The sequence below is a fragment of the Rhinolophus sinicus genome, chromosome 18 (genome assembly GCF_057876585.1).
Source record: "Rhinolophus sinicus isolate RSI-liver-muscle chromosome 18, RSI-T2T, whole genome shotgun sequence".
NCBI classification, from domain to species: domain Eukaryota; kingdom Metazoa; phylum Chordata; class Mammalia; order Chiroptera; family Rhinolophidae; genus Rhinolophus; species Rhinolophus sinicus.
In genome coordinates this window covers 95,987,685-96,000,486 of record NC_142518.1, presented here as the reverse complement: position 1 = coordinate 96,000,486, position 12,802 = coordinate 95,987,685, and the positions used below count along the sequence as shown (strand labels likewise).

Sequence of the window (12,802 nt, the reverse complement as noted above, 5' to 3'; positions counted from 1 at the left end):
GGTTTATTGGACTTAAAAATACCATGCAAATAGAGCTCCAATTATAAGAAATCTTGATGATTGATACAAACAAATGCAAAGAATCCACTAGCCCATCGTTTCCACCAAAGGAATGAGGCAGTATATTTTTGTTCTCTATAAAATTAATTGTCATTGCCCAGGCCCCTTACAGGGCTGGATTCCTGTATAAATCAAGCCAGCTCACTAACAGCTTACCTAGCTGACACCCAACACCATTCACCCCAGTCCCAGCCAGCTGGTGATGTAAGCTGGGCAGAAAGGTTATAAATTCCCCCGGTAGAATTTTGGAAGAACTGTGTAAACAACGCCCCTTGGTGGTCAACATAAGAAAATGCAAAAGCCAATGCTGACAAAATCAGGGCTCTAGTCTCAGCCATCTCTCTAAATCGTCTTCCAATCTATGGGAACCGTGGCTAGGTCGAAGGAGAAAGCATGGGGAAAACAGCTGGGAGGAGAAAAATCTGCATTTTCTCTGGAGATGTTTATATGTGCCTAATTAAGGTTAGATCTCAAAGAAAGCAAACACATTTTTAGTATCCCATTGAGTCTGAACAGGCAGCTATAAGACCCACAGACACATGTTATGCTTATACACATAAACAAGGTTTTTATTGTTAACATCAGTGAACACGGAAGAATATTCACATGCCAAGGACATAATGCTCACAAGGTAACAAAATGGATGTTGATATTTATTCATAAATGATTTGGTGAATCACTACAGGCTTGAGTGAAATATACAGTAAAAAAAGAGATTTCTGAAGCTTCATTTCCATTTGGACTCTCGCAAAAACTTCATTAGAAAGAGAAAGCAGAAGCTTTGAAGTTAACATGTATACATTTTACAGATATCCTGATTCACCAAAAATGAAAATTATATCCCATTACACACATTTTCAGTAGTACACAAAGAAAGCACAAGAAACACTGATTTGGCTCAATGATTTGCCTAATGAAAGGCTTTTAGAAAATTTTTTTATGTTTAAAAAAAAAATCCCCTGTGAAGCTGTCAAGGGTACTTGACGTTAGAGAAGAAAAGTGTTTTCTAAGCAACTCCAAGGCCCTGTTATTTGTTGCTTGCAGGGTCTTCTCAACTCTCAGTTCATTCTTGATGGCATTGAGCTCTCTGTGGATCTTTTCCATTTCTAATTCATAATATAATTTCACGTCTTCTTCTAGGAGTGCATTTCCAACCTCAGTGTGACGCTTTAACTTCCTCACAGCTTCTTTTAAATCTCTGTTCTCTAGGCTCAACTTGTGGATGACTTCTTTGGCTTGCTGGAGCTCTTCTGTTAAGTTTTTGACATTTATTGCTTTTGCAGATAGGTCATTTCTTAAAGCTCGAAGTTCCCAGTCTTTCTTCAAAGTTTCTGTCCCTGTTTCTTGAAAATTTCGGGGTTTTGCGGAGACTTCTTTTTTGGTGTTCAAAAGTTCTTTTTCAGCATTTTCAAATTCCTCTTCTATTTTTCTGCACTTCATATTCAGTTCTTCCAGTTCTTCATTCAAAAGATTCAGGCGCAGTTTTGGAGACATTCCTTCAGTAAATTTCTTCTTGTCTTGTCGCGGTAGAGTTGGTAATTCCTTTGTATTCCAGATAGAATGGTCTTCGGTACTATTGAAGCTTTCTTCGGTAGCAACATCCAAATTAGATGATTCACAGAAGGCAGAGTTCATGTCTGTTTCATTCTTTGAAATGTTCATCTTTCTCTCTCTTATATTTGGTTCTTGTTCTTTGTCATTTAGTTGGAAAATAAATTCTTTCCTCTTAAATTTATTCTTTTCTTGAAGCTTTCTACTAGACAAATTACAAATTCCTTCCATTCTCTTGACCTTATCTAAAGTCATTTGTTCAGTAAAAGATTCAGGGTGAGAAGCCTCATTTAAAACATCCTGTGCACTAAAAAAAGGAGCAAACATATTCTCCTTCCAGTGTTTCCTCCTAGCATCCATTTCTTCAGGTACCTTTTCCAATTCCTTAAAAACAAAATTTAAAATCAAGGCACATTATTTACACTGGCAGCTAGTGTAGTGGAAAGAACTAATAATGCTGGCTCATGGGCGAAGGAACTTAAATATTTGAAGGCTGGCTCTCCCTCTAACTGACAAAGTGACTGGGGCCTCAATTCCCTCATTTGTAAATTGAAAGGATTAGACTAGCTAAGTTCCAGCTTTAAAATTCTCTGATCCTAGGAAATATACCAATAAATTGACACATTTGGCTATTTATTGTAGAGAAAATAATTCTATGGGAAAGCAATCATACACATGAAAACAGATTGCTTCAAAGACTGTGATTTAAAATTGATAGGTTAATATTAATAATAGGCTAATACCTGTGCTTCCAATGTGCCTGATTTTTTTCTAGTTCTTTTGGGTTGGACTACTCTTTACTCATTCTTTAAAGTGACTAAAACATTAGGTCTTAATGCAATGTGAGCTGCTTTTGGTAAAGTATACCACACAGACTTCCTCATGACTAACTGCCAAATGCCCTTCTGTCTTGACCTATAAATTCCTGCTATTCCATTCTTGGGCTTTGCTTTTAGACAAGGCTGCCAAGTGTATAGAATTCTATCCGTTTTGACAGCAATTTCATGATGAGAACCAAATGTCAACAATTGAAAATATTAATGCCACCAAATGTGTTTTTCTCGAGATATTGACTCCAAGTGTAATTTTTAGATGAAAACTTAGCATACTAAATCACAAACGACTTTCAAAATACATAAAAATTAAAGGATATTTATTTTGTTTCGAAAGGAATCTTCCCTATTCAAAAGGAATTTTTAACATACAGCTTTCCTAAAGCACAGGAATATTTGATCAGTTACTGCTTCTGAGAGACGGGAGAAAGAATGACCCAGGCAACACACTGAAGGGTCACTGGCATCTGAAGTCAGCAAACTGATAACTGCAGTGACCGCTAAAGAGTGGGAAGGAGGAGGAAGGGATCACTTCATTCATTTTATACATCAATTTCCTGTGATATATTTGTAGTATAACCACTGAGAAAGATCAAAGTATGCCTGCGTCTGTTTTTCCTATGCACACAAACGTAGTTTTACCGTGGTAATGAAAAATGGCAACTCTTGTTGTTTATTTTTTAATTAATATTTTCTTTAATATTATTAAAGATTATAAATGTTGTATTATATTATTTAATATACAACATATTTTATACAATATTTCATATTATGCAAAGATTATAATAGTAGTGCATGTTATTTGTAGAATTTGGGAAAATACAGAAAAGCAGAGAAAACAAAAGGAATCTCCTTTGTAGTCCCATGGCCCTGAGACAACCACTGTTTGATATATTATCTCTCCAGTATTTTCTTTTTAGCAACAGTAGTTTAAATTTTAACAGATTTTCCTTGCTACAGAAAATGAAAGAATAAACTTGATACCTATGTGTCCTGGACATGTCTGACCCTCACACCTCAAAACAGAGGGAAAGGACTCACTATCATTCCCAAGGGTACATTCCCCACTTCAACTACTTGGCTTTGAGGAAAGGGACAGGTACACATATTCAGTGAAGGTGTTAAAATGATGGGTTTGAAAGTCATAAACAAAGCTTTATTGAAGTTTAGTTAATCAGACCAGAGTAATAAGCTAAGACTTGAAATTCATGGTATGGGTTTGCCATTGAAGCATCATCTCCTTTCTCTTGAAATAGTCCTTTTTGACTTTTATTATTCTACTAGTCACCGCCCAGAAGCCATGTATGATCTATCTGTTCTTAAGGGGGAAAGATAATCATAATCCAGTTTTCTCTCCTCTCTGGTATATGAATGCAAATGAGTGGAGACTATTACAGCATTCGTAAAGGAAAGGAACAGAAGAAAGAGAAAAGATGGTGATGCTAATAGCCAGTCATATTTTTTAGCAGTCAAAATTTTATGTATATATCAATTTCACTACCTTTCTTCCTGAGCTTCTGTACAATCTCCCAATATAGCCAATGCTTTTCACAGAACTGGGAAGAGTCCTCTTATTTTATAACTGAGACTCAGAGAAGTTAAGTGACTTGACCAAGGCCACAAAGCATGTAATGGTAAAACTGAGACCCTGTCTCCCAGGTCGGTGCTAGTTCTAAAATTCCTCTTTATTCTCCTGCTAGGTTTCATTCCACAGGTTGAAAAAAAAACCACAAAAAACAAAAAACGAAAAACCCGCCATTTTCAGAGCTTAGGTATTTTTTAAGGGGCCACAAAAGGACAGAGGAAAAATGAAGGGGGGAAGGGGGAGGGTAAGGAGAATTGCATGTCACATATCAATAGACAGAAAGAGAAAGGTTTGAAAAGCCTTTTGGAATTCCCCTCCCATGGCTGATACAGGGCAAGGTCAAAGGGTCTCTGAGCTCCTTTCTCTCACTCTCTCTCACTCTTCTAGTCTCTTCTCTTTCATTGGCAAGATATGGTTTAAGGGCTTGTTCCCAAATCTACTCACAGAGTATGGCAAAGCCCAGGCCAGGGTTAAAAGCTGACACTCTCATTTGCTCTTTGCAAATTGTACTGTTTGTTTTTTATGGAGAACAAGTATGGCATTAGTATTCTCTGGCAAGGACAAGGAATATGCTTTGAAACAATGACACTCCTCTACCCTGGAGTGGCAGCCATTGTGCTCTCAATAAACTTGATTAGGTAATTTGTTGCAGCATAAGGCAAATCAAACCAGAAGTCATTATTGCAAGTACAAGATTGCCTTTTTAGAAATCTAGACTTATAGTTTTTGATTTACAGTTAGGAATATGATTTGAGTTAGTTTTTCTACATAGTACGAGCTATAGATTAAAGTTCTTCCTTTGTAAAACAAAATTGCCTTTTTAGTGGGTCAATTGTGAACATTTATTATTATAAGTGTCTACCCAACACTATATTGGATATTTAAAGACTAAAGGGGAGGGAAAGGAGGTCCAAGAGAAACGAAAAATTTAAAGAAACAAGTAAGTCAGAACACAGAAAAATAATACAAAGTCATATGACAAAAATACTATTAGTGGTCCTCTAAGAGCGTGATCCCCCAGAACTCCTTGGGACTGCATATTAAGGCCTAGATGTCCATAATATGGCTACATCTATTTATTCGTGTCCGACATGAATTAATAATGGACTCCTGATTGTTCTAGTTAGTGTCTCCCTGAAAACATCACCATTCATCCTCTGGTGATTTTCTTCTTTTTGCAGTGGCGTATCTATCTTGCAGGTAAATGCGTATCTATCTTTAAATAGTTACAGAAAAGAATACACTACTGTTTATTGTAAAAGGAGAAAGCCACAAAACCATCGCATTTTCATTTTCAAGGTATGGGGCCCTGAGGAATAAACTCATATTACAGTGGACAAGCGATCAAATATGTAAACTCTATTTTTTTCTAAAATATTCTTATTTTAAATTACATGCTTTAGGGAAATTTGATGACATAAAATTCAAAGATCTTTTTCCTGTTGCCTTACCTCATTTACATTAGAATTTGATTTCAAAATTTTAGGACCACCTCTTTCGCATAAATCTAGCTCTGTCTGCAAAAACAGGTTATTCTTCCAGGCAGGGGTAGGCAGGGACTGGGAAACAGTTCTGGGAAACCTCCAGAAGCTTTTTCCCACCTTGCAAGAGCGCTTCATCCCTAATTTTGTAAATTGGAAATGATGGTTGGAAAAGGTCATCTCCAACCTGTGATGAGCAACTTTCTGTCACTACCCTCTGCTCCTCAGCCCCTCTCAACTAAAGATGTGGCTTTTTAATCATTGCCCGAGGGCAGTAAGTGGGAGACAAAGGGCCCTTCTTAGCCCAGGGAACTTTTCCCATTATTCTTTGATGGTTTCAGTTCTTCGGACCCTCAGAAAAACTGCTTGGCCAAAATAGGGGCGGGGTAGGGGGGTGCGGGGGAAGTCTGCTATGAAGAAAGGCACTGGCCTTGCTTCTTTGCTCAGTTGTCCAATCTTTCTCATTAAAAGCAGTAGTTCCTAACCTATTTTTCTGCTTCCACTGTTCCCAGGCACAAAACACTGCCATCATTACCCTGTCTCCTTATTTAAGGAGAGTCTAACCTACCCCATCTAGGGGAGCTTTGCTGTTCCCCACCCTCTTGGGAATTACTGCCTTGCAGAAAACTATTAAATACCATAATGAGGACTCAAAGGAACTGTCTGAAGTTGAAGTCAAGATGGGTGAATATGTTTTAAAATTGTGGAGAAGAAGGAAAAGGAAGTTCTTGAGAAAGGAACTGAGTGTAAACTATGGGCATGAGGGAGACTGAAGAAGTCAGTTATGTTGACATCCACACTTTAGAACTATGTCAAAACTTACCTTTTGTGAGCCTCAGTTTCTTTAGATGTAAAATAGGGACAATATACCTATTTCACAGGTAGTTAAGAGAAATGAATGAAAATGAAAATGGAAGCAATTTTAAAGTATGCTGTAAACAATGGGTCTCGGGTCTTTTTTAGGTTTTCCTTTCCCTCCCTTGGAACATAAGCCAGCTAGTTAAAGAATCCAACCCGTTTCCAAAGATATGTGTTCCAAAGTTGCCAGCCTGAAGTCATCAGACCTCAGAAAAAGTCAGTTTGGGAAAAAAAATGTAGGTAGTATTATGGTAAGCAGAGGGGAACCTAAACTCAAATCTTACATAAATTTAACCTGCGTTCTCAAGGAAGAACTAGCCCTAAATCCTGTAAGTTACTGATGCTCACAAATTCGTGAAGTTAAATTGATTCTTTCTGAGCAGAAAAGTGGTAGTCTTTTCTACAACCGAAGATATTTGCATTTTTATCACCGATTACTTTACCAAGAACTTTGCAAATGATCCAGTGTATTTCAGAGCCACCAATAACTTCTTAGAAATATTACAATTGGAGTATCAGTTTCAATATCAGCAAGGATGACACTGCACTCAGTTTTTCCTGTGCCTCTACAGCATTTCATACATACTTTTATTTTACCGATACATTGGATCTCCTGGCACCTTATTCATCTTTGTATCCCTGTTACCTGATACAACAAATATTTGTTGAATAAGTGATCTTCAATATTCTTCCTGAACATTCTATGATGCTTTGATTCTAATTGAGTTTTTATAAATACTTATAATTTCTCCTCTGGCTTATGAAGTGTTTGGGGTGACATTTTAGGGAAAGGACTTTTATTTTCCCCTCAAAGTTTATTTGGCTCAGATAAAGTCTTCAGGCCACGTTTGTATTTTTATGAGGCATTTTTGATAGCGTACTGACAATGCAGATTAATGATACAGTTACAAGGTTGAAGATGTACATTGGGCGAGGCTCTGTGCTTCTAAACACCCATAATAAGATATCAGCAAGCACAACTGTACTTACGCTTCCTGATGTCCAAGGTCTTCTATTCGATACTGTTGTTCTTCTCCAATTTGAACTAAAAAAAATAAATAAAATCCCCCTAGCATAATTAGAATATATAACCAGAATGCCCATATCCCTGTTTCTGAGATGCAGCTTAAAATGACAAGTGATATACTTAGAATGTCCTTTGGCCCATCTGAAATGTGATGCCAGACACTTTGAAGCAAGTTTTCTTTTTAAGTTGTCAACCCACTTTCCCAACTATTATGCCACTAAGTCTTGCTTCCCCAAGCAATGCAAATATCAAATGGGACAAGAATTGAGGTGGCATTGTAGTCAAACACAGTATCTCATGGCCTTTAGCACCTATTGAACACATGAGACACCAATGGGTGGCCGCAGGAGCAGGATGCTTGTTATTAATGAGCATGCGGAGAGCCACCTTAGCAAAGGGCTGGAGCCTAGGCCTTGCCTCCCTCCCTCAGAGCACATTTAATTTGAAAGAATCATTAAAAAGGACAGTGATCCCGATTTGTGCCTTAATCTCTCAGGGTCCTAACATATGAGCCAAGTGTCCACTTCACAGGACTAATTGTCATCTCTATTGTTTGGCAGATACTGAAGCAAAGCAAAGTGCCATTGAAAACTGGGCCCTGAGAACAACTGTTACCCCAATTCTTTGTTATTAGTGGGAAATGATTCCTTCTAGAAGAAAAGAGAGTCCCCTTAATTCTGAAGGCTGACTACTTTATTAGCATGGAAGTCACATTCTTGCTATAAACTGTATCTATGCATGCGTAGTGTGGAGATTTTTTTCTGTAAATCGTTAACTAAAACTCCTGCCATCGCTGTTTCCAGTGGAGAGAAGAAGGTGGCTCGGATCAGGGCGCTGCCTGGCCCTCACAGCAGGTGACACCATCCATCTCCCCAGTCCCTACCCTCTGGCTGGCGCACACGGGGAGAGGGCAGCGGGCGAGGTCTGACCCTACTCCTTCCACATCCCGACTCCCACGCCCTGTTCCCTTCCCTTCCAAACGCTCCCGACTTCCCGGCCTGGGGCCCTTAAAGTGAGAGGAAGCCCACAGTGGGGTCGAGGTGGGCGAGGGGCGCCCAGGAAGAAGAGGGGCGAGTCCGGGGAAGCCCAGCTTTCCCGCGCGCAGATGTACCTGGAGGCATGGGTGGGGTCCAGTGGGCCCTGTGACCTCCTCCATGAAGCCGGCCACCACGGGCGGGGCGCAGTCCTCAGTTCGGCGCTGGCCACCGCGCTGGGGCCAGGCGGGCCCGGGGTAGAGCCTCTGCAGTGCAGCTCCTGCGCGGGCCGCGCAGTTGCCTAGCAACCGGCCGGCCTGATTTAAAGAGACGGGGGGGGCTGCGGGCTGGCGCTCACAGCCCTGCGGAGCACTGCGCATGGTCGGTGAGGCGGGCTCGCGGCGGCTTCTGCCTGCGAGAAGCAGGAGCTCAAATCACAGGAGAGCCGAGATGGGGTGGGAAGGGACAAGAAAATTCGAGGCAGCGCCACCCACAGTGGACTTATTACGGAGGCTCTGGGGGACTCACAAAGTCACCTGGACACTGCTATTGTCAGGGAAGGAGGGAGTGGTACAGGGTTACTCCCTAGGCCTGCAGGTCAGTAACGTTATGTTAAGGAAGGTTAGCTCTGGAAGGTCGCCTGGATTTGGTTCAGGGTCCCTAACAATGTGGCAGTTGCACCCTGCTCCCCACCCGCACCTGCACCTCTGCCCCTCAGCACAATGGCCAGAATTTCTGCCTCTGGCCAAGGCTCCAAAGACCTGTGTCAAGAGAGCATTGACCCCGGTTATGCCCCTTTGGGAGACTGAGTTTGTATCTCAGGGGACCTATCGTTTCCTCATTATGACTCAAGAATTTCTCTAAACTGCTCTTGCACCTATTTGAATTTAAAACCTATTGCAGGCAACTAGTTCTACCCTACTGGCAGTGTAAAATGATTTCCTTTCATCAGTCCCCAAAGTACTTTTATGGAACTTCAAAGATTGCTCACAACTTCCAGGATTTGGTTGGGGAACAAACCCATGTTCTTCATTACATCATAGATTTCGGTCATGGTGTTTTGTTGTATAAATCAACAGTCTTCTTAGAGCTTTTATTAGACTGGTTGTCCAATGCTGATCTCCCATCACCAAACTGGTCACACACACTGACAACATACTCTGACTGTAGACTGATTTGGACCCACCCACAGGGCCTCACCAAAAGATGGAACTGGAAAAGGTTGTGGGGCCTGAAACAGAGTGGAACTTGGGTGTCCAAAAAAGTAATAATAGTGAGTTTTAGGAAAGCTAGTATTTTCTAGGAAGCATGAGGGTCAAAGGAAACATTAGTTCTAGAACCTCAAGTGAAAGGAGGTTTAAGCACGTTTAAAAAGTGGCAGTCTAATTTGTTAAGACCAAGCAAGGGAGTGACTTAGAAACAATGCTAGGATACATTTCAAAACTTCAGAACTTCTTGGGACCCGGATCTAACAGGTGTTTGGGATCCGGCAAAGTTGCATTCAGGCACCCCGAAGCCTAGTTCTCAGTCTCAATTATCCTCAGACAACCAATTTCAACAAGAATTGGAGGCAGGAAGAGGCCAGGTGTCAAAGTACAAATATGTTTTCTTATGGACCCGATTAGAATTAGTTTGCGGAATTCTGACAAAACTTCTTTCCTTGATACTAAATCTCCAAATAGCTTTGTATTTATCATTTCTGTTTTAATTATTTTAAATGGTCCCATTTGTTTTTGCTTGATATAAGATCCCTTATTAATGTAATAAAATAATCTTTCTTAATTGCTCTGTGCCTCAGTTTCCTCATTTATACAATGGGAATAATAATTGAACCCAACTCATAAGAATGTTGTGAGAATTGAGTGAATAAATATTTTTTAAAACTCTCAGAGCAAGGCCTGACACATAGCAAACCCTGTATAAATGTTTGCTATTATTATTATTACCTTGTCTTATAAATTCATTACCCTCCCAAAATATAAATATAAACACACTGATGGTGATAACTCAGGGTATGCTCTGGGAAATAGAGTCTGAAGTCTCCAGACCCAGAATTCCAAACCTTTGTTTCAGGCTCCCTTTAGGCAACCCCACCCCACTTCCACATCCCTGAAAAAATACACAGAGGGTTACCTTGGTTTTGCTGTAATTGCATTTTTTAATATGGTGGGTCTCTCCTTCAATGCACTCAAAGTATCAAATGACAGAGAATCAACAACAGTGAGGACAAAATTTTGTTACTCAAAGACACTGCAGACTTGGAGATAGGTTTACAAATATGGAAGTCAGAAAGTGGTTTACTATCCTGTGGAAATGTTATCAACATCAAAGCAATGAGGCACTTGATAATAGTAGAATCATAAAGTCATACAATGGAGGCCAACCTTCTTGTTTTACTAAGTAGGATATTGAGACCCAGTGAAGTAATGTGATTTATCTTTTGATCACACAGCAAATAAGCTTCTGTTGATTTCCCTGGCAAGTGATCTTTGTTTGTGTAGCCTCAAACATGGTGTATATGAGGCAATGAAAACACATACATTTATACGTATATATTACATGTTGATTAATATTTAAACTATTCACATAGACAACAATAGCTAACATTTCTCATACACCAAATCCTATACATCAGCAGATTCTGCTGACTGTACCTTCATAATGTATCCAGAATCTGATGGCTTCTGACCGTCTCTACCATTACCACCCTGATCCTGGCCCCCATCATCTCTTGACTGGACTGTTGCAATAGCCTCTTAACTGCTTCTACTCTTGCCCGCTGCATTAGTTTCCTAGGGCTGCCATGAAAAAGTATCATAATGGGTGGCTTAAAACAACAGACATTTATTCTCTCACAGTTGTGTAGGCTAGAAGTCTGAAATTAAGCTGTGGCAGGGTTGATTCTTTCTGAAGACTCTGAGGGACAGTCTCTCTCTCCTAACCTCTGGTGGTTGTCAGGCAATCTGTGGCTTTTCTTGGCTTGTAGACACATCTCTGCCTCTGTCTTCATATGGTGTTCTACTTATGTTTGTGTGTCTTCACATACCTGTCTCCCCTGTGTGTCTATGTGCCCAAATTCCCCTCCTGTTATAAGGACATCAGTGATTGAATTAGGGCGCAATTTTGTGATCTCATCTTAACTTGATTACATCTGCAAAGACCCTACTTCTTCTTTTTTTTTTTTAATTAAATTTATTGGGGTGACAATTGTTAGTAAAATTACATAGATTTCAGGTGTACAGTTCTGTATTACATCATCTATAAATTCCATTGTGTGTTCACCACCCAGAGTCAGTTCTCCTTCCATCACCATATATTTGATCCCCCTTACCCTCATCTCCCACCCCCCACCCCCCACCCCCCTTACCCTCTGGTAACCACTAAACTATTGTCTGTGTCTATGAGTTCCTGTTTCTCATTTGTTTGTCTTGTTCTTTTGTTGTTTTTGTTTGATATACCACATATCAGTGAAATCACATGGTTCTCTGCTTTTTCTGTCTGACTTATTTCGCTCAGCATTACACTCTCAAGATCCATCCATGTTGTCACAAATGTTCCTATATCATCTTTTCTTACCGCCGAATAGTATTCCATTGTGTATATATACCACAACTTCTTTATCCATTCATCTATTGAAGGACATTTTGGTTGTTTCCATGTCTTGGCCACCGTAAACAAAGCTGCAATGAACATTGGAGCACACGTGTCTTTATCTATAGATTTTTTCAGATTTTTTGGGTAGATACCCAGGAGAGGGATTACTGGGTCATATGGCAATTCTATTCGTAATTTTTTGAGGAACCTCCACTCTGCCTTCCATAGCGGCTACACCAGTCTGCATTCCCACCAACAGTGTATGAGGGTTCCTTTTTCTCCACAGCCTCTCCAACATTTGTTGCTATTTGTCTTGTTGATGATAGCCATTCTGACTGGGGTGAGGTGATATCTCATTGTGGTTTTGATTTGCATTTCTCTGATGATTAGTGATGTTGAGCATTTTTTCATATGTCTATTTGCCATTTGTATGTCTTCTTTGGAGAAATGTCTCTTCAAGTCCTCTGCCCATTTTTCAATTGGGTTGTTTGTTTTTTCGTTGTTGAGTTGCATGAGTTCCTTGTATATTCTGGATACTAGCCCCTTATCGGAGGCACTGTTTGCAAAAATCTACTCCCATTCAGTTGGTTGCCTCTTTATTTTGTTGATGGTTTCTTTTGCTGTGCAGAAGCTTTCAAGTTTCATATAGTCCCCTTTGTTTATTTTAGCTTTTACTTCCCTTGCCTTTGGAGTCAAATTCATAAAATGCTCTTTGAACCCAAGGTCCATAAGTTTAGTACCTATGTTTTCTTTTATGCAGTTTATTGTGTCAGGTCTTATGCTTAAGTCTTTGATCCATTTTGAATTAACTTTGGTACATGGTGACAGATAGCAGTTCA

At 39.9% G+C, this 12,802-nt stretch overlaps 1 protein-coding gene across 3 annotated transcripts in view; it reads right to left on the bottom strand.

Annotated features, from left to right (window-relative positions):
* The window catches only part of CCDC160 (coiled-coil domain containing 160), a 96,463-nt gene extending 87,697 nt beyond the window's left edge, over positions 1-8,766 (bottom strand). For 2 of the 3 annotated variants that reach the window (XR_016020019.1, XM_088795204.1), the window contains exons 1-2: positions 8,507-8,766; positions 7,359-7,413 (exon numbers count right to left, since the gene is read on the bottom strand). Coding sequence is in view for 2 of the 3 variants with exons in the window: in XM_088795204.1 (XP_088651330.1) it covers positions 7,381-7,413; positions 8,507-8,749 (276 nt within the window). In the remaining variant the exon portion in view is untranslated. Of the gene's footprint in view, positions 1-537; positions 1,996-7,358; positions 7,414-8,506 lie in introns of those variants that run through there. The other variant, XM_019717452.3, reaches the window with a different exon arrangement.
* Positions 8,767-12,802: the final 4,036 nt, after the last annotated feature.